Genomic DNA, 20,906 nt, shown 5'->3' with positions numbered 1-20,906 from the left:
TATGTGGGAACTCTCCGTACTCGCTGGTCAATTTTTTTTGTAAACTAAAAACTGTTCTAGGCTGGGCGCGGTGGCTCACGCCTGTAATCCTAGCACTCTGGGAGGCCGAGGTAGGCAGATCGTTTGAGCTCAGGAGTTCGAGACCAGTCTGAGCAAGAACGAGACCCCATCTCTACTAAAAATAGAAAGAAATTAGCTGGACAACTAAAAATATATACAGGAAACATTAGGCGGGCATGGTGGTGCATGCCTGTAGTCCCAGCTACTCGGGAGGCTGAGGCAGTAGAATTGCTTGAGCCCAGGAGTTTGAGGTTGCTGTGAGCTAGGCTGACGCCACGGCACTCACTCTAGCCCGGGCAACAGAGTGAGACTCTGTCTCAAAAAAAAAAAAAAAAAAAACTGCTCTAGAAATAGTCTATTAATTTTAAAAAAATCACCCTGGATCTGAAAAGTCTTCCTGCTCCTTCTGCATGTGAGGCTGTTTTTGTGAGGGGTGGTGGGGAGTATGAGGAATCTTGTTCTCCTTAAAAGTGGGTCACACTGGGTATTACCATGGGTGGTGACCTTGGTGCAGGCAAAGTGATCTTCAGTGAGAGCGTTGCTTGGAGAGTGAGCAGGAGTGGGGGCGGGTCGGCAGGCCATAGACGCCTGGGCCTTGAATGCCAGAGGAGTTTGGCTTTGATCCTATAAGCAATAGGGAGCCATGGAGAATTTTAGCAGGCAAGTGGCATGGGGAGATTGGTGCTTTAGGAGACGTGGGTTGAGGAATTAGCTCTGCCCCTTCTCTGGGCCTCATGCCCCAGTCTGTAAAATCAAGAGGCTGCATCAGGTGATCAATGAGCTCATCTTCAGCTCTAAGGTGCTGAGGTCGAAGCCTGTCCCGACTTTCTAAACCCTTCCCCTTTAATTTTTCTGCCATTCAATGTTGTGCTGTGGCTGGAAGTGTCCCCTGGGGGGTTGGTGGGGAATGTCTGCTGAATGAAGTCTGTGCCTTGGGAACAATTCTGTTTTATATTATTTTTCTCTCTCTCTCTTTAAAATCTTCAAGGAGAAAAACCAAATCTGTGCCAGTTCCTAGGCTCCTAGCAGCAACTTGGAAGGGAGTTAGAAATAACGAGCTGGGCAATCCAATCCCCTCAGGGTTCCAGAGCAGGCTGCAGAGGATGTGCCTGCCAGGGCCCTTTCCTGCTAGGAAGACTTGACTCTGAGCCTTCCAGACTGCTAGAGGGTTCTGTGCCTGGCCCAGCCAGGAAGGCTCCAGCTGGTTGTGTGAATTGGGGGAGGTTGCTCTGCTCCTCCCAAATCATCTCCCATCATCACAGTGTGATTTATGAGCTTTTGCTCTAAAATATGAGAACACTGGCTCCTGACTGTGCCCTGTGGTGGAGGAAGGCGTGGCTACAGCATTTTTAATAAATAATATCTTTAGATCACCGTCTTGTTACAGAAAGGATACAAGAGGTTGAATACAGGTGGATTAAAGGTGGTTTTTGTTTTGTTTTGCTTTGATATGGAAAACGAATCTGCTAATACACAAAAGGCAGACCAAGAAATTCTATGGAGGCCTCAGTCTAGCATCATGTCAAGGGCATTATTGTCACATTCTGAGGGACCTGGGTTTGATTCCTAGCTCTGCTGTGTGCCAGCTGTTAGGACCACTGGCTAGTGACTTCCCCCTGAGCCTCCGCTTCCTCATGTAGTGGGGAAAAAGCGGGGAAACACTAGTAGCACTCACTCATAGCGGGTGCTGTACTGATTCTGTGAGGTAAGTGGCTAAAGAACTGACCAGAACAAACAGTACGCTCTCTTGCCAAGTGATCGTCCTGACTTGGCTTCCCAAAGTGTCGGGATCACAGGTGTGAGCCACCCATCTGGCCAGAAAGTGCTTTTATAACTCTATGTTAATATGGCAGGGCTTGACCTTGTGGGCACCTCAATCTAAGTCAACAAGTAGGCCATGTGATAGGCATACCTGGGTAGTTACGGTTTTTAGAATAAAATGTGACCTTGGATGAGTCCTTGATCTTGGTTTACACAAAGTCTTCATTTCTTCATCTGTAAAAACAGATGATAATATCCATGTTGAATGTGTGTATGTGTACGGGGTTAGTGGTGTGAGTGTGTGGTGTTTGTTGTGTGTTTTGTATGTGTGGTGTGTGTGTTCATGGGTGTGTGTTTTTGTGTGAGGTGAGGTTTCCATAATCACAATATTTAATACACTTGGGTAGAAGCAATTGATAAAGGTAAGCAGTAATTTGCTAGATAGATATTGATATCCTGATGACGTATTATGTGCTGGGAGAATCTACCCTCAAAGGTTAAATTTCGTCTGAGGAGAGAGGGCAGAAGTGACAGCCACGTATGAAAGAATGAAGAAAACAAAACAAAGCGGGACCAGGCAGTCTGAGCTGACCGAAGTACCGTGGGGGTTCACAAGAGGCCACCAGGGCCCTCCTGGCAGGAGCAGCGCTTGACATGGGCTCTAGAGCAGTGTTTTTTTTTAACCTTTTTGCTTGCCTACCCTCTACCTGAACTTTGGGGGAAAAAAATCTGTTGTGCTTCACACATTTTAACTTGACATCTAAAATGCTTCATTCTGAGTTCGATTAGTTACAAAGGCTATAATTTCTGCTATGTTTTAAATAGTGACATTTTAGAGTAACATTATACCTTAATGTATAGATCTTAAAAATATATCAAATGGAAACTAAATGACATAGCAATTTTTAATTTTTTCCTTTTATTGAAGACTCACGCATACATAGCAGAATGTGCAGATCTTAAGTGTGCAGCCCAGCTGATTTTTACCAGTGTTCCTACCCCCCAGATCAAGGTATGGAACAGCGCCAGCGCTCCAGAAGGCGCCCTTCCGCCCTCTCTTAGTCAGTACTCCCCAAAGGTGACCACTTCTCTGACCTCTGTCACTACCAGCTGGTTTTGCATGATCTCGTTTGTTCTGGCTTCTTTCAGTAAACATAAAGTCCATGAGTTTCAAACACGTTGCTGCAGGTAGTGGGAGCATTCTTTTTCATTGTTGTATGCTATTCCACTAAATGAATATCTCACATTTTAAAAATGCATTCTACTCTTACTAGGCATTTAGGGTTTTTCTAATATCTGGTTATAAAGGTACTATGAGTATTCTTGTACATGTGTTTTGGTGGGTATAGCACTGATTTCTTTTGGGTATGCACCCATGAGTGGAACTGCCAGGTCACAGGATAAATACCACAATACGTTGGTTTCCACCATCATCCATCAAAAATTTCCAAAACAACTAAAAAAATTTTACATTGTTCCTTTCTTTACCTTCTTGAACTCCTAATTCCCTTCCACTTCCTTCACAGATTTTCATCTTAATATATTATGTCTTTATGCTTGAGACTTAAAGTTAATTATTATACTTTTTTACCCTAAATATGTATGTAAATTGAAATGGGCATTTAAAATTTTTTTTTGACTGTGAAACTCTAAGGATCTTTCTTTTGGATTGATTTATCTATCATTAACAGGATCACTAATACACAATTCATCAAAATGACATTAATATTTTATACATTTGATAAATTATTAAATTTAAAAAGCAACATTGTATGGGAAATGCTTCCCCTAATGAGATGGGGGTGGCTGTTGGCAGTGCTTGTCAACTTTAAGGTGCATGAGGACCACCTGGGAGATCTTGTTAAAATGCAGATTCTGATTCAGATGGTCTGGGCTGGGATCTGAGATTCTGTTCTGCATTTTCTTAAGCTTTATTGAGGTATAATTGATATGCAAAAAATTTCACACCTTTAATGTATGCATCTTGATGAGTTTGGATGGTTCAGTCTTTCTCATCAGCTCACCAATGACACCAATGTTGCTGGTCTGGGTGCCACACTTTGAGTACCAAGGGTTTGTGGTCCCTTGATTAAAGGAAGATTTGCTGACACCAACATTTTAAATTGCCCCTTTTTCTTTTGGCACCCAGATATCTTGAGACTTTGGACACTGCACCATAGTCTGATTCTGGATGAATGAGAAGTTGGCCTTTCTCCTGTTAACAGAGGGTGCAAGACCATTGTGACGAGGGAGGTGGGCAAGGAGAGTGGCCGTGCCTCTAGACTGGGGCATGGTGTCAGGCAGAGCGATTTTAGGAAAGAGTGGGAATGGAGGCAGAGGGCCTCAAGCTGATCCCTTATTACTCCTCTGCCTGCATACCCCTTGGGATGTCTTTGTGGACCCCAGGGTAGGTCTGCCCCAGTGCAAAGACCACTTCCCTGAGGGATGCTGAGATGACGCTGGCCACCATCCCAGACAGGGTGCACATTTAAGCAGGGGAGGTTTGACATTTCAAGGACTGGCTTGAGTTGTTTGGAGAGTCCATTGGGGAATAAGTCCTGAGAAACAAAGTTTGGGACTGCGTGGTGGATGGCCTTGAATTCCACGCTGAGGACTTGGATTTAGTATTCAGGCACAGGGGAGCATTGGGTATTTCTGAGCAGGCTGCTGGTGTGAGCAGGGTGCTCTGGAGAGACTGGTCTGTTGGGCAGCTCATGGGAGGGCCTAGAAGGAGTCGATGCATGGGGACAATGACAACATGACAGGCCTGAAGATGAGATTGGCTGTAGTTATTGGGATTCTGCTGTGATTTTTAACTCCAACTCCAAGCTTCTAAACTTTTGCCTTGGTTGGACAGACCTGACTTGATCAATCAGCATTTCCTGAAGTGTGGGCTACATTCCTCTAGTGCCACTTGAGAAGTTTATACATGGAATTCAAGGTGATTTAAAGAGGAACGACAGATATGGCCTTAAATAACACTGAGGAGGGAACAGTGTGCCCTCTGCAGCCCTCTCCCAGTCCTGACCATATCTGGGGAAAGTCTTTCTTTAACATCTGTCACACTGCTGTTTTCCTTTGGTTGATAAAAAACCAGCAGCTTAGACCTTTGGTAAGCAATGGTCTCTAGAAAGAATTTTGCAAAATTTTTGTTTTCATTTAATTATTTCCTATGTTCCAGGCTGTAAGGGTCCTAGTTTTCCATTTTGCCGTAATGATAGAAAACTTCATTTTAAGCAAGATCATTTCAGTGAGAAAAGTGAGTCAATTTACTAGATATATGGAAGAAATAATAATGCTTGGGGCATGTGACTTGGCAAAACCTGTGGTGGCGACATGCAGTGATTCGAGTTTGGGAAATACTGGGTTACGCCAAATAGCAAAAAGCGGCATATGCCAACTCTTGGTGCCAATGCTCTGGCCAGGAAGGTCTAGGCTCTGAGTGGGCTCGGAGAGGACCTGGGTGGTGGTGGTGGGGAGGGAGCTGCCGGAATGGCAGTGCCTGGGTCCGCGGGGCGGGTCCCACTGCCATGCCCAGCACCTGTCTAATGCTCCGGCCCTGGCCTCTGCCCGCAGAGATCCGCACACAGCTGGTGGAGCAGTTCAAATGTCTGGAGCAGCAATCGGAGTCTCGGCTGCAGCTGCTTCAAGACCTCCAGGAGTTTTTCCGCCGGAAAGCTGAAATCGAGCTCGAGTACTCCCGCAGCCTGGAGAAGCTGGCCGAGCGGTTCTCCTCCAAAATCCGCAGCTCCCGGGAGCACCAGTTCAAGTGAGAAGTTGGCCAGGGGCCTGGGGGGATGGGAGGGTGGGCAGACAGTCGGTGGCAAAGCAGAAAGGAGGCCCAGCCTTGTTGGAGGCCGAGGGCGTGCCTTTAAGGCACCGGGTCCGTAGGGCCTCGGATCTCCAATCCGCAGTCTTCGTGGAGCATAAAGTAAAGCTAGAAATGGGTCCCGTGAAGAAGGCTGCTGAAGGGGATAAGTGAGTAACCCGAGAAAAGTGCTTGTCACAGACAGTAAGTGCTCAATAAATTGCCGTTGCTGTTATTACTATCTTGCCAAGCACCAGGCCCTGGGTTAGCCTCCCTCTGTGCCCAGGTGGGACCCCACCTTCCTTCAGGACACCCTGACCCTCTCCAGTTGTCTTTTATTTGGGCCTCAGCCAACCTGCTTCCAAATTCCTTCAGCGCGATGACCTCATGACTTCTCCGTCATGGAACTGATGCTCAGAGCATGCCTCTTCCCTGCTCTCCTGGGGGACCTCGGGGCCGGGCTCTTTCCCTCCCCAGTCCACATATTTAAGATGCACAAACCCTCCTCTGTCGTGACTGGTCACACCCCAAGCTGAGTTCACGGGCGCTGCCTCTGGTTGGGCACTGACGTGGTGGGCTTTGAATCCTCTAGCTACAAAACCGTCTGCACTTAGAGCTTGCTGGCTCCAGCCAGCCAAGTGCAGGCGGGAGGCAGCAAACCTTACTTGGACTGTGCCCACCCCTCTGCAGGTCACCCCGGCCAGCGCCGTCTCTCCCTTAGCCCTGCCCCCGGGCTCCTGCCTCCTCCTTGCGTCATCTCCCCAGCAAATGGCCCTCAACTCCAGGAGACCAGCGACTTGCTTCATCTCAGCTCACCCACTTCCCCTTCCTCTGGGTCCCATCCATTGTTCTCTTTTTACATTTATTTTAAAATTGTGGTAAAACACACACAACATAACATTTACCATCTTAACTATTTTTAAATGTACAGTTCAGTGGCCTTAAGTACATTCGCATTATTGTACAGCCATCGCCACCGTCCATCTCCAGAACTTTTTTCATCTTTCTTAACTGAAATTCTGTCCCCATTAAACACTAACTCCCCATTCACCCTCCTTCTAGCCCCTGGCACCCGCCACTCTACTTGACGTCTTTATGAATTCGAGTACTCCAGGGCACTCGTGTGAGTGGAGTCATACAGTACCTGTCTTTTTGTGACTGGCTTATTTCACGTAGCACAGTGTCTTCAAGGTTCATCTAGTTGTTAGCATGTGTCAGGATTCCCTTCTTTTTACGACTGAACACTATCCTGTTACACAGAGACCACGTTGTGTTTGTGCATCGTCTGCCAGCGGACACCTGGGCTGCCTTCTCCTTCCGCTGTCCACTTTTTGCATTCTGCTCTGGTCAGGGAGCTCTCTTCCTTTAAAATCCTCCAAACATCTCCCTTCATCTGTGCCACAGCATTTGAACACTCACTTATGTGCCTTCTCCCTCTGGCATTCGGGGATAAGAAATTGCTTTATTAAAGGGCAAAACTTTAATTCACGTTTGCAAATACCATGTTTCTTTTCTCACCCAATCTCATCTATTCAAACTTCCACTGTAGGAGAAAGCTTCTATTAATAATGTCCTCCCACGCACAGTCTAGGCCCTTCTACACACAAATACATCAGGAAGTCTCACTCTTCTGATATATTTTTTGGAGAAAATTTGTGCTTTTTCAGATAATAAAGGTAAAGGACACATTGCACACAATGTAGAAAATGCAGAAAAGAGAAAAACTATCACTCATTGTCCTGCTGCTCAGAAGCAGCCACTGCTCACATTTTGGGTTTTTTTCCTCACCTTTTAGTAATAACAGCAACAGTGATAATTTATTGAATGCATTAACTGAGCACTTACTTCGTGCCAGCTGGGTATTACTACCCCATTGTAAAGATGACAGCGAAGCTCTGAGAAAGCGGCTTGTCCAGACAGGACTGTGGGCCAATAATTGGAAAGAGACAGGGCTGAACCTTCCATTGCTTTATTGCACCCCTGGCCTGGGTAAGAAAAGGCCTGGGTGCCGCCTGAGAGCGGCTGTGGCATCTGGACCCTCCCTAAAACCACAGAGGCAGACACAGGCACAGTGGTCCACTGCTCTGCCCGAGCTGTCCCTGGCTCTCCCGGCTGCAGACAGGGCTGCGTGGAAGGGCCGCTGCAGCCTCTCTCCTGCGCCTCTCCTTCCTCTTGGTTTGGAAGCGGCTCCCCTCCCGCTCTCAGTGTGAACACTGGGGAGAAGGGGAGAGGCGGGGACTGGAGGGCATGGGGGGTACCCCGTTCCCTCGCATCACCTATAATGAGCTCAGCCAGCCCCTCATGGGTTCATTAACCAGGACCACCAGACGGAACGGGAGCCCCAGCTGGCAGTCGGGCCAAGCAGGCTGCCTGACACACCATGAAAGTCTAATTAGGGCGTTGGCCAGGCCAGGGCAGCTGGAGCGGGCCCTGTGCGCGATGCTAATGTGACGGCAGGGCCCTCTCGGCTTCTGGAAGCGGAGAGTCTCTAGGGACGGGCTGGACTCGCCCTTTGACCCCAGGGCACTGACCCCTGGCTGCCTCTTTGGAGCTCAGCGCACAGGGCCTGTGCTGTGCTCCGGGTCCTTCATCCTGGCTGCCCCAGAAGCCTTGCCTTGCTGTCTTAAAGATCCTTCACTGAAGAGTGTCCACCTACCTGCTGAGGCCTCGGGGGCAGGTCCTGTCATTTGTTCCCACGGCCGTGGGCCCAGTGCTGGGCAGAGCTGGGTGTTTGTGAGTGGGTGGGAGGGAGAGAGTTTACTTGCTCTGTAAGGCCCATTCTGGCTGAGAGATGGGGTACAGGGAGGGAATTGATTTGGCAAGATCTTACAGAAAACTAGGCACAGAACCGGGTCAGGAACTCAGGCCCTGTGACCCCAAGTCGAGCGTTCCTCCTTTTGCTGCATGGGCCGCGTCTCTCTCAGGCCCTGGCTGTTCCCTGTCCACCTGGGCAGCTGGAGAACGTGCCGCTGCCCACGGGGCACTGTGTTCGGGCTGGGCTCACCTGGGCCGAGTTCCACGCTGCGCATCACTCAAAGAAAGGCTCAGACGATGGCTCTGAGGGTTTCCCCGGGGCAGGCTGAGCACTTAGAGAACAATAGCATCACATTTCTTCTCTTACATCACATATTTCAATTCTAACAAACGTTTTGCAAAGCACTCTGACATCTTGGCTCTCTTGTAATCAGATGATAACCCAGAGAAGTAGAGAGGGAACTAATGGTTTTATCCCAAGCAAACGGAGCTACAGAAAAGCTGAGTAGCGTATTTTACCAATGACACAACAGCGAGCCGTTGAGCTTGAAAATCCAGACTGCCTGACTTCCAGCTCGGGCTTCCCTCGCCACGAAGCCACGTGCTGCTTCATTTATTTGAAATGTGTGCATTGAGGACCTCTTGTTTCCTGGACTGTGCACAAAGAACATGAGATGCGGTCCCTGCTCTCAGATACTGAGAGACAAGAGCAGGGCTTGGGGGACGCCTGCTAGTTGGTACGGCTGGGGGGGCGCCAGTCCCCGCAGCCTTGCCCCTTGGACCCTGCACCTGCTTGCCTCAGCCCTCAGCATTTAGCTGTCACCCCTTCTGGAAACCTTCGTTGGTTCTGACCTGGTGCCTGTAATACTCTGACGTGCTTATTTATTTGTTTATTCAACCAGTGTTCACTGAGCATCTACCACGTGGCAGATGGTGGCTTTACAGTGGTGGACAGTATAGACTGGGTTCCTGCCATGCGGAGTTTACCACCCAGTGGAGCAGAGATGTGAAGAATAAGACATAAAGCAAATAAAAGAAAGACAAACTGTAACCAAGTGATTGCTATAATGGAAGTAAATATAATGCAAAAAGTTCTGCTGCTCTATTCTGCACAACAGCCATACCCCCACATTTAATATATCTCATGATTTAATGGGTCAAGGAATTGGACAGGGCTCAGCTGGGCTATTTTTGTGCTTTCTGTAGGGCATTGACTGGAATAGTTCAGTGACACTCAGCTGGTGGCTGGTCCGGTCTGGAGGGTCCCAGATAGCTGTACTCACATGCCTGGGGCTTTGCTGGGGACAGCTCTTCTGGGCCGCCTCCCCGTCCGGCCGGGCCTCAGACTTTGGACAGGTAGCTCAGGGCTCCCGGAGAGCAGGATGGCAGCTGCAGTCACCTTAAACACTAGGCCTGGGACTGGCGTAGCGTCACCCCCAGATTCTATGGGCCAAAGTCGTCTTAGCCCCAGCTCAGCTTTGGGGGAGAGGAAGCCAAGCCCTCCTCTCGTTGGAGCAGTGTTACGGGGCTGGCAGCCGTCTCTCTTCCAACACACTGAGCCAGGACTGTGGGTGGGGGAGGCCTCCGGAGGGAGTGGCGCTCAGGCTGAGCCCTGAGAGACGAGGAGGGGCAGTCGTGGGACAGTGTGTGGGGCCGGCCAGGTGGCTGGGGCTGGAGAGTGAGGGGAGAGTGGGAAGCAGGGAGTCGCACGATGCCGTTTATAGTTTTGAAAGACCACCCCGGATGGAGGGGGCAAAAACGGAGCCGAGGAGACCAGCAGGGGTGGGGTGTAGCTCTCTAGGCGGGAGGTGGCCTGGGTGTCGCAGAGCGGATGGGAGAAGTGACTGGACGCTGGGGAGTCTCGCAGAGAAGGACTGGGGGGAAACTGAAGAAACAAGGATGTCTCCCGTTTCTGGCTTGAGCTGGGCAGGACTTGGGGAGGGGGCGAGGCAAAAGCTACGGCTCTGTGGTTGTCATTGTCTGTTTACTTGTCTGTCCCTCTGTGGACAACCACTGGGCTGCAAGCTCCGGGGTGGCAGAGGGGGTGACTGTTGACCTGGGGTCCCTAGCAGCCAGCACAAGGCTTGGCATGCGGTTGTCACTAAAGGTTTGTTGAATAAATGAACAAATGAATGGAACTTAAATGGTAATTAGCGTTGCTTGGCGGGGAGGACAGGCGTGAGGGCACGTTTGTCTTCTGGAGGCCTTAGGAGCTTGGTGAGGCCATTTGGGTGCAGCGTCACCCACTCGTGTGCCTGGCACCCGGTGCTATGCTGCCGAGAGGACAGAGTGTGGACTCACAGTGGCCCCCCTGTCTGCGGAGGGGGGCCAGCAGAAGGCTGGAGCTAGAGTGCTAGTTTATAAAGCGTGGTGCTGGCCACAGTGTCGCATCACACGGGGACTTGTCAGAAATGCGGAATCGGGGTCTCACCCAGACCTGTGGATCAGAGACTCTGGTGCTGGGCCCAGCAATCTGCTGTGACAAGCTCTCCAGGGGACTCTGATGACTCTTTGCCCAGCGTGATGATTCTGTGGGTGACGCGTTGTTCACGACTCACTTGCGGGCTGTGCCGGCTTTCCCTCCTTGTCACCACACAGAATCCCCCGTCCACGGCCCTCTGGGAGCCAGGCCTGCCCCGAGCTTGCCTTTTCCTCCCGCAGGCCTGGCTCCCAGAGCCTTTCCTGAGCTCTGCGCCTGGAAACCTGCCTCTCGGGGCGGAGGATGTTCTCACCTCAACTGAGCGGGTCGCTCCATGGAGACAGAGGTTTCCTGGGACTGAGACTTTTTCCTGCTCCAGCAGAGTGGTTTCTAAAACAATATTTTGAGATGTTTGGTTGAGAGAGAGAGGAGGAGAAGAAGGAAGCCTCTGAGAAGTTTTGCAACAATTAACCCTGCTGACTTCTTTCTGAAAGCTGTTCAACCACAGAATTCCCCCTCCCCGTGATACTTGTTAATATTTCACAAAGTAGCACTCTTTGAGACCTTGTGTGACAACCTGCTCCAGACAGAAGCTGGATTACCTCCCCTCTGGAGAAGGGACACTCCACGCAAATAGTGCTTGTATTTGGGGTGGCAGAGCCCCCTCCTGACTCAGTTTTGATCCCCCTCACCCTCCAGGGGATATAGCTGATGAAAATGCCCCATCCACAGGGTTAAACCCTCCAGAGGCTTAAATGTTGGTTGCTGCTATTTGAACTGTTGTGAAAAAAAAGCAACAGGGAATTCTGTTCAAATATGTTCAAAATGTTTGGGGAGAGTCAGAATTTGGAAAGTGCTGGGAGGTGCTTGGCTAGTGAATGAATAATATTCCATGCAAATATGCAAAGGAGGCTTGGAGCATCCTTCAGCTTCCCAGAGCAGTCGGGAGGATTCCTTCCAGGGAACAGCTAACTTCATATCCAGGAAACACCGCTTCTTATTGGGGATAAAACATCACGGAGTTTTTTCACAGATGTAGCATTTCTCTAAAAAGATGCTATAATTTAGACTTAGCCTTCTAGGCGATTCCTAAAAAGAGAAACATTTTTTTTGGTAGCACATAAATTGAGCATATAAATAAATGGGCAGAGGATTCGAATTAAAAGATTTGCTCAGAATGGGGTGGGGATGGAGAAAGCCCTCAGGTGGGGCTTGTGCGTCCACTCAAAGCTGTCCCTGTGACTGTGGTCAGGATCACACCAGCACTGGCTTTCAGCGTTGCTCTTCTCCCCGTTCAGTGCGCCGGCTGGACCCTTCCTGAATGTTCCGTGCCTGAGCTGTGCAGGCTGTTTAATCTTCCAGGTATCCTTCACATCCACGTCACCGTGTGCCAGGTGCTCTGCTAGACATCTCGCATGCCTCGTCCCATTGCACCTTCATGGAAAAGGTGATCTGTGAGGCAGATGCTGTCTTTATCTTTCTAGTTCAAAATACTGAGGTTTTGGGAAATTAAGTAATTTGCCCAGAGGGACACAGGGGTAGGTGGCAGAGCTGGGATTCTAATCTTGGTATATCTGACTCCGAAATGTGAAACTGCATCCAGCTGCTCCCTCTGGGCAGGTCCCCTCGCCTTTCTGGGTTGGTGCAGGGTTTCCTGAGAGCCATCCGTCCGTCCAGACCACATCCGCCTCGAGTGTGCCTCGGGGGCTCCCTCCTCTGCTCCCGGTGAGCTCCTGCTCCACAAAGGCCTGTGCAGGGCTCACCTCCCCTGTGAAGCTGACCTTGATCCCAGGACCACGGTCAGCTGCCCCCTGGCTCCCACGGGAGTCGTGTGTCGCTCTCATGGGGTTCGGGTCAGATTTTCAGGGAATGAGCCAGTTCATGTATCTGGGTGTCCCACCTCAGGCGGCCTGAAGGCAGGGGGCTGTTGGCTAGTCTCTCTCTGATGCGCTGTCAAAGTTCTGTGAATGAATAACTGAAAAGACCAAGACACTACCAAATGCTTTCTTTAAATATGTGATAAAAGAGACTAATTTTGTGTAGCCTCAGGAGAGAAGTGAAGTCCAAGGATGGCATTGTCAGAGAAGCAGACTTTAACTCAACTTTAAGGAACCTTCCAGCAGCCAGAGCCATCCACCAATGAGAGGGCTGCCTCGGACGGTAGTGAGTTCCTCGTGCAGAGGTGTGTACGCAGAGGCCCGGTATTTTAGGGGGGCATTTCTGTAACATGATGGATGGTCAAGATGAGAGAGAGAAATTATTGATGACACATGAACCATAAATATTGAATTATCTTTTCAATTCTCTTTCCGTCTTTCTGGTGCCTTGGAAAGAAAGTCTCAGTTTGGTACTAGTGTGGTGTTAACACCTTTATAATCTCCCTTTCGACAAATAGAGAACAGGCTTCAGGCGTCAGCACCTGCCTAAAATTGAATATACTGTTTTGTTTTCCTTGAATTTCCTTTTTCAGTTACCTTCTATTTATGGAAAGTGAAGCTTTTTTTTTTTTTTTTAACTAAAACTAGGGAAATTCTTTGTAAATAAATTTATTTAAGTAAAAAACGACAGTCCACAGAGATATATTAAGCACGGTGGTAGGCAGGAATGGTGGAAATCCCACAGCCAGCACAAGATCGCCCCCAGGGCCCCTTCCAGATCCCCCTGGAAAGTGAACCTCTTCCCTCTCTGCCTTCTCCATCCTCCACCTTCCTTCTTTCGTCGCTGGGAGGGATTTTAAGACAGCAGGCTGAGCCTAAAGAGTGGACCGTGCGACGGCTTCGGCCCCTTTTCTCTCCGCAGTTTTTCCAGCTGTCTCTTCCCTGATCCCACAGCAGCTTCCCTGGAATCCTCAGAGACTAGAACCAGCAACTTCTGAAGCATTAACGAGGATGCAGTTTATTTATGTATGTATATGCTTGATATACATATACAGGTGCATATCATCCTTTATACTAAAAATGAAAAATAGATGTTGTAACACAGGAGATTGTAACAAGCAGTAATGTGCAAGGGTTTAGTTTTGACTCAATTCTATTAGGCACGTAGGGTAACGATGACCTTTGAAGATTATATAGGATCTTACACTTTGCAAATTCCTCCCCCAGCCTTTAGCTGCTTAAATCCTCCCAGAATCCTGGTGGGGGTTGGGGCAGTCAGGGAAGGTGTCATCATCCCCACCTGACAGGCAAGGGACCTAAAGGCCAGGCGGGTGAGTCCTAGCTTAGGATCCACGGCTGACAGGGGAAAGAACTGGCCAGAGGAGCCATGGCTCAGGGCCCTTTCCTCTGGCTCATGCTGCACACACCACATGGTGCACCCATTTTGCAGGTGGATAAACCAAGGCAAAGGGGGCTTGCAAGGAAAGAGAAGATGAGGTTGACCAGGCGTTGCCTACTGAGGCAGGGATTTTTGTTCTGGTACCAACAGTATATTGAGCAACTCAAAGGGGAGCTCAGAGGCTGCTGGACACCAGACCCAGTGGCTTTCACGTCGAGGTGTGAGGAATAGGATCCCAGAGGAAGCAGTGAGTGAGTGAATAATTCTACCCCAGGGTGGAAGAAGTCACAGGAACATTTGCACTGGGCTTTGAAGTTCACATAAGAGTTTGCTGGGGGAGAAGGTAGTAATGAAGGAGCAAAAGCAGAATTTGTAGAAAACCCACCACGGGTCTTACGTACATCTATATATATCAGTCACTGGGCGTAGTAATAGTAATGACAATAATAATAATTATTATACCCTGGGTTCCATACCAAGAGCATTGCATGGATTGCCTCACCTGAGTCCTCAAAGCACCACAGTGAGGTAGGTGTTACCTCATTTTATGGGTAAGGAAAGAGAAGGTTTAACTAACCTTCCAAGTTCGCTTTGCTGGTGAGGGACAGCATTGGCACCTGAAGCCCAGCCTTCTGACGCCAGAGCACCCAACACCAGCAAGCAGAACCTGCATGGCCAGGTGACCAGTGGATGCCATTAGTCCCCTTTAGAATGACTCTGTCTCAGGCCTGCCAAGCAGCAGGGGAGCCGGGCCCTGGACGATGCTCTCTGGCCCCCAGGGCAGCGGTCTCGTGTTCCTCGGGGACTCCTGAGGGGTGGGGGAGTCACCCACAACGTGTGATGAGATAAACGAAGAAACTCCTCCCTGGCTCAGGGCTCGTCCACTGTCTGGAGAAGGTTTCTGTGAGCAGAGAGGGGACGAGGGACACGCTGGCGGCAGATGGGGCAGGCCTTGAATGCCAGCGAGGAGGTCAGACTCACTCCTCTGTGCCGTGTCCTCTGCTCCTCTGAGAGGCCACAGAAAGATGGCTGAGCAGTCATGCAAACTCTCCTTGGGCCTCCCCCCTGCAGTAGCAGCCTGCTAGGGGCTGAGTCATATGTTCTAAACCCCAATACCTCAGAATGTGACTTTATTTGGAAATAATGTCTTTATAGAACTAACCATGTAAAAATGAGGTCACTGAGGTGAGCCCTAATCTGACATGGCTGATGTCCTTACAAAAAAGGGACTTTGGACACAGAGGCAGAGAAGTAGGGAGAATGCCTCCTAGAGCTGAAGGCAGAGAGTGGGGTGATACGGCCACAGGCCGAGGAATGCCAGAGATCGCCGGCAAACCATCAGAGGCTGGAAAGAGGCACGGAGCAGGTCCCCCCTCACAGCCCTTAGAAGGAACCAGCCCTGCTGACACCTTGATCTTGGACTTCCGGCCTCCAGAACTGTTAGACAATCCATTTCTGTGGTTTGAGCCCCTCAAACCTGTGTTACGGCAGCCCTAGAAAACTAGCACGCGGCTCAGTGTGCGTCTTCTCCTTCAAGACCCTGGCTGTGCCACTGTCCAGTCTTGTCTCCACCCCTCATCCCGTCCCTTCTGACCTCTGGCCACACTCACCTTTTCTCAGAAAGTTCTAGAAGATGCTCATGCGCATGGGGCCTTCACTCTTCTTGCTGAGAATGTTCTTCCTTGTCGCTGTGCCACGTTAAAGCCTATTCGGCCTTCTGGTCCTAGCTGTGGAAGCATTTTCACCTATTCAGCAAATGTTTTCTGAGGGCCGACTGTGTGCCCTGCCTGGGCACCAGGGACCAGAGGTGAGTGGGACAGACGTGCGCCAGAGGAAGTGAACAGGCAAGTGTCGGGTTCCACAGTGCTGCAAGGACAGAGCCAGGGCTGTGCGGGTGCCAGGGGGCTGCCCAGCAGGAGGAGCAGCTCAGGTAAGGGCTCAGTGCCGGGAGGGAGCAGCCCGGTCCCCTGGTGCCCGCCTCTGCCTTCCCCAGGGGAGGCCCCGTCCTAGATTCTCGAGGCTCCACGCATGTCTCCTTCAGAGCCATTCTGGCCATCGCTGTTTTCTCCTTATTTATGTGATTATTGGCTGTTATCTGAGGCCCCCCCAGACTGTAAGCTCCACGAGGCAGGACATGTGGCTCCCTTCGCTTACCATTGCCTGGTGCAGAGCAGGCACAAAGTTACTGTTTGCTGAATTCGTGACGCACGCTACAAGCGAGTGCAATGAGTTCTAGATCCTGCTTGGGGCAGCTTGGGTAGCAGGAGGTTAACCACACCTTTCTGGCCCTGGAACTAATTGAGGCAGCACTTTTCAGGGGCAGCTCTGCCCGGCAGTAGGCTGGGCAAGCCCAGTGTCAGAAGAGAGCAGGTCCCAAAGGCAGCAGGAAGCCGGCAGCAGGGACTGGCTCCCGGGGGACGGCGTCGGCTGCAGGACTTGCCTTCCTCCCAGTGGGACGAGGAGCCCAGGGCAGTGGCTGTGGATTCATCCGCAACGTGGGGCTTTGCAGGCTTGGAAATGGGTTCTGTTTGCTAAGCGGAATTTTCCGGCCCCCAGCCGAGAAGCTGGAGAAGCCGGCTCACTGCTAATCTCATTTTCCCAACTCACCAGCTTGGCAGAGCCTGGCTCCTCTAGCTGCAGTCTGTTGGAACCTCATACCCAGCTCCCCTAGCCAAAGAAAGAAAGCTGTGACTCACCAGAAATGTTCATTGCCATTTTCTGGCCATAAAAAAAAAATAAAATATACACACATATATGCAAAAGTTCTAACATTACATCTTAGCTCAGCAGCTTCTGCCTGCTGGGCCGATGCTTGGATGCAAGATTGGAAAAACAGAGGATGTTCAAAATGTGCCTTAGCTGAGAGCGCTGGCTGGGGTTCATTTGGACATCGTCTTCCAGAAACGAGGCTGCAGAAGACAAAAATGGCTGCTGGCACGGAGAGCTGGATCTCAGGGCAAAGGGGTTCCACTTTCAAAAGGGACAAATGACCCCCCAAAAAGGGGGAAGGGCAGAGGCTGAAGGTCCCTGAAGGCTGGTGTCCAGCTTTGCTGCCCTCGCCTGGGTGCTCCTTCCTGCCAGGCCCAGCGCTGTCCGGGTGGAGGGTGGGATGGAGCACACCACCGTGCTCACAGGAGACCCCTCCGGCCTCACCCTGTGCCACCCCCTCCACCTTGCTTCTTGCTGCAGCCACATGGGCCTCCTCTACTCGGTTCCTTAAAGGCACCAAGCTCCTGGCCCGCAAGGAGCCTTTGCCCATTCTGTTCCCTCTGCCTGGAGCCCTCTCTCCCAGCGCCCTTCACTAGCGCCCTCCAGCTCCTCCCTTGGAGCCCAGCTTAGTGACCCCTTCCTCAGGGACACATCAGTGAGCCCCCAAAATCAGGCCAGTCCCCTTGTTACGGGCTCTCGTGGCACCAGGCCCCCCCCACCCCAGCACCTCTGCAATCCTAGCTCTGCCCACATTTGTGGGGCTCCCGAGGGCTGTCTGTCTCCTCACCAGGCCAGCCGCTCTGTGGAGCCAGAAACTGTTGTGCTCAAGACTGTGTCCCTGGGGTCTGGTCCTTATAAAATATATGGCAAAAATGTGCCGAATGGATGAGCTGCGGGAGAAAGACCACGGAGCTGTTTTCTGCTGTTTAGCCCCAGGGCGAACAATACCACTGAGTAGCCGGCTCCAGGGGACAGGCGACCTGCATAAAGTCCCACAGCTAGTATGGCAGACGCACGTCCACCCCTGTGTCCAGGCGTCTTTCTGTTTCTCTGTGCTGGGTCCCACCTGCGGCCCTTCTCTCTCTCTGGCGTGGCGAGAGCCTGGTGCTACTGTGGCCGGGGCCGCGGATGCCAGCTTTCCACAGAGAGCTCCGCTCCCGGCCCTGGCTATGACAGGTCACCCGGCCTTTAGTCTACAAGTGAGCTGCCCTGCAGCAGGGGAGCCAGGGCTGTGAGAAGCGGGCAGCAGACCCAGCAGTCCCCCTGCGGGTGGGATGCAGGCCGGGAGCAGCGTCTCCCAGAGAAGGCACGTCACGGTGCTGCCCTCTTCCAGGTAATGGGGCGGGAGGAGCCGCGGTGGCCCGCCCTGCCCCAGCCCTCCGGCCGCAGCCTTGCCAGCCTTCCTGGGGATCGCCCCTCCTGCCACGTGGGCACAGCATCTGTAAAGTGCTCCATGTCATTCCGTGGTTTCAAGTATTGTCCGGTTTCCGCACTTGTCTCTCTAGCCCAGAGATCTCCATCAGGAAGTTCCACAGCCTTTAGGCTCATCACGTTCAACTTGAACTCAGCATCTGCCCTCCCTGCCCCTCTCGTCTCGACAAAGGCTCCCCTGCTCTCCCAGGTTCCCAGAGCAGAAACTCAGGAGTCACCCTGGACATCTCTGTCTCTCCCCGCTCCCGGCCTGGGCCCGTCCAGGCAGTGCCCACTCCCGCCAGCTCCCTGCCGGAGTAGTTCCCCAACCTCTGCTGGTCCCCGGGAGCCCACGCTCTGCACTGCGGTGGGTGCAGGTTCGAGGTGCAATTCTCCCCTTTCACTTTCACTCGGCTACTCTAAACCCTTCAGGAGCTCCCTGCCGACCTCAGGATGAAGCTCAAACTCTAACGGGACTTAGGGGCCCTTTGCCAAGTGGCCCCTGCCTTTGTCTCCAACTCCACCTGTCACCCTCCCCCCACCCCGGAACACCATGCTTGGGCCCCTCACTACACCCAGCTCACCAGCATGCCCTCCCCTGCTTCTCTCTGCCTTTGGTCACCGGTTTCTCCACCTAGAGAGCTCCTCCCTGTGAAATTCCAACCCCGCCTTAGTTCCAGGAAGCCATCCATGACCACCTCACCACCAGCTCCGCTCCAGAGCCTCCTCCCCATGGCTGCATTTATGAGGCTGTGTCTTTGCTTTCTGACCCATCCATGTGCATCTCCCTTACTCAAGAGGAGGGCTTGTGGGGCAGGGGCTTGCCGCCCTGGTTCCTGCTGCCTCTGCGGGCCCTAGCCGTGCCCAGCGCACACACGCAGGCAGTGAGTGAACGAAAGCCGGAAGGAACCAAGGCCTTTCCTCTTCCCCACGCCACTCACTGCAACCACACAAGTCCTCAGCTGCTTTTGGGTACCTTCCTCCTCCTGCAATTCCGTCTCAGCCTGCTCTGCCTCCCGGCCACAGCTCTGACAAGGCCAGCACTGTCCTTTCTGCCCTTCCTCTTACCTCGTCTGTCTGGCCAGGTGACCTAATTCCTAGTCCCCAGACTGTCCCAGCACTCCCCCACCCTTTCCAGATTGCTTGTCTTTTCCTTCCCTCTGAAACTCACCTTCTAGCTGTGATTTCCATAAATTTTACACGTTTAATTCCCTGTTGCTGTTCACTTCTTGCATCCCAGGTTGAGCTAAGCCCCTGAAGTAATTTAGGTAACAGCTCAATTATCTCATCTCTCCTTTACTCTAATCTTTCCATTTCCATCGCCACCTAGGAGGCAGTGAAAAATGAGATGAGCGATGTGTTTTCTCCCCAGACTCGCTTCTCCCCTGCAGTTCTTATCTCAGTTCATGTCGTCAGCACCCACCCAGTCGCCTGAGCGCCAAACCTCAGAAGCACCATCTGCTCCTTCCCCCTGGCTCTCCTGCTTCCAGGAAGTCTCCAAGATGTTCCGCTTTCCTGTTGAGGAGTCTCTCAAGCGCAGCCTGCACTGGCCACAAGGCCACATCTTTCTTCTGAACTAAGGTTACCTCCTGACTGTCCTCCTGCCTCCAGCCCCTGTCTGTGCCCACACCCATCTCCCCGCCCTCCAATCCGCCCTCAAGGATCTTCATAAAACACACTTTGGTTATATCCTGCCTCTGCCTAAGTAACTTCCACAGCTCCTCGCTGCCTACAGCCAGCATTCTTAACTCTGGCTGCACAGTAGAACCTTCTAGACTGTGTTTACAAAATACCAATACCAAACTCCCCAGAGATGCTGACACCTGGGTATTGGTGTTTTTAAAAAAATTCCCAGGTGATTCTAGCATGAAAGGCAAGTTGAGAACTATGTGGCCTAGAAGACAAAATCCCAACCCTTTGGCTTGGCAGTCAGTGCCCCCCACAATCGGACCTTTAACCCATCTCCCCAGCCTCATGTCCTGCAGTCTCCACTAACATACTCAGAATTCCAGCTCTCCTGAGAGAAATCACTGTATTTGTACCCACGGTTCCCTCTATCTATAATTCCATTCTCTCTCGGCCCCTCCAACCATTTGGGAAACTCCTACACATCCTTCAAGACCCAGCACAAATATGAGCTTTTCCCATGGGTCTCTCTTCCCCAGTATCTACTATGTGGCAGGCAGGTTGCTGGGCACTGGATGTGATGACTACATCAGAAACAGTCCCTGCTCTCAAAGAGCTCGAAGTGAGGCGAGGGGCGAGGGCAGGAAGTCCCTTAAGGCAGAAGTTGTCAGGCTTGAGTATGCATCCGAATCCCCTGGAGGGCTTGTTAAAGAACAGGTGCTGGGCCCATCCCCAGGGTTTCTGCTTCAGTAGTCTGGTGTGGCCTTGAGAATGTGTATCTCCAACAAGTTCCCAAAGAATGCCCATGCTGCTGGCTCAGGGACCACACATTGAGAACCACTGTTTGGCATGGGCTCAGGGGAGTGCCCGGTGGGGAGGACGAGAGGCCCACGGGGCTGCACCCTGTAGCATTGCCACCTGGCTCTGGGGAGGCGGCCGCGGGCATAACGGGAATCAGAACTGCTTTCCTCAAAAACGCTGAGCGCTGAGCGGGAGACTGTGTTTCCTGAGAGCAGAGCCTTGGCCAGCTCCCGGAGGTGGCGGAGGTGGTGCAGGCTCAGGACAGGGACAAGGCTGGCCGGG

At 51.6% G+C, this 20,906-nt stretch overlaps 1 protein-coding gene across 2 annotated transcripts in view; it reads left to right on the top strand.

The window, feature by feature from the left end:
* The window catches only part of SRGAP3 (SLIT-ROBO Rho GTPase activating protein 3), a 242,153-nt gene that overhangs the window by 106,901 nt on the left and 114,346 nt on the right, over nucleotides 1–20,906 (top strand). For both annotated transcript variants that reach the window (XM_069473851.1, XM_069473850.1), the window contains exon 2: nucleotides 5,398–5,590. In XM_069473851.1, the coding sequence (XP_069329952.1) occupies nucleotides 5,398–5,590 (193 nt within the window). The remainder of the gene's footprint in view (nucleotides 1–5,397; nucleotides 5,591–20,906) is intronic.

This window comes from Eulemur rufifrons, chromosome 7 (genome assembly GCF_041146395.1).
Source record: "Eulemur rufifrons isolate Redbay chromosome 7, OSU_ERuf_1, whole genome shotgun sequence".
In the NCBI taxonomy this organism is placed as follows: domain Eukaryota; kingdom Metazoa; phylum Chordata; class Mammalia; order Primates; family Lemuridae; genus Eulemur; species Eulemur rufifrons.
The sequence above is the reverse complement of the archived record's forward strand: the minus strand, read 5'-3'. Positions and strand labels throughout refer to the sequence as shown.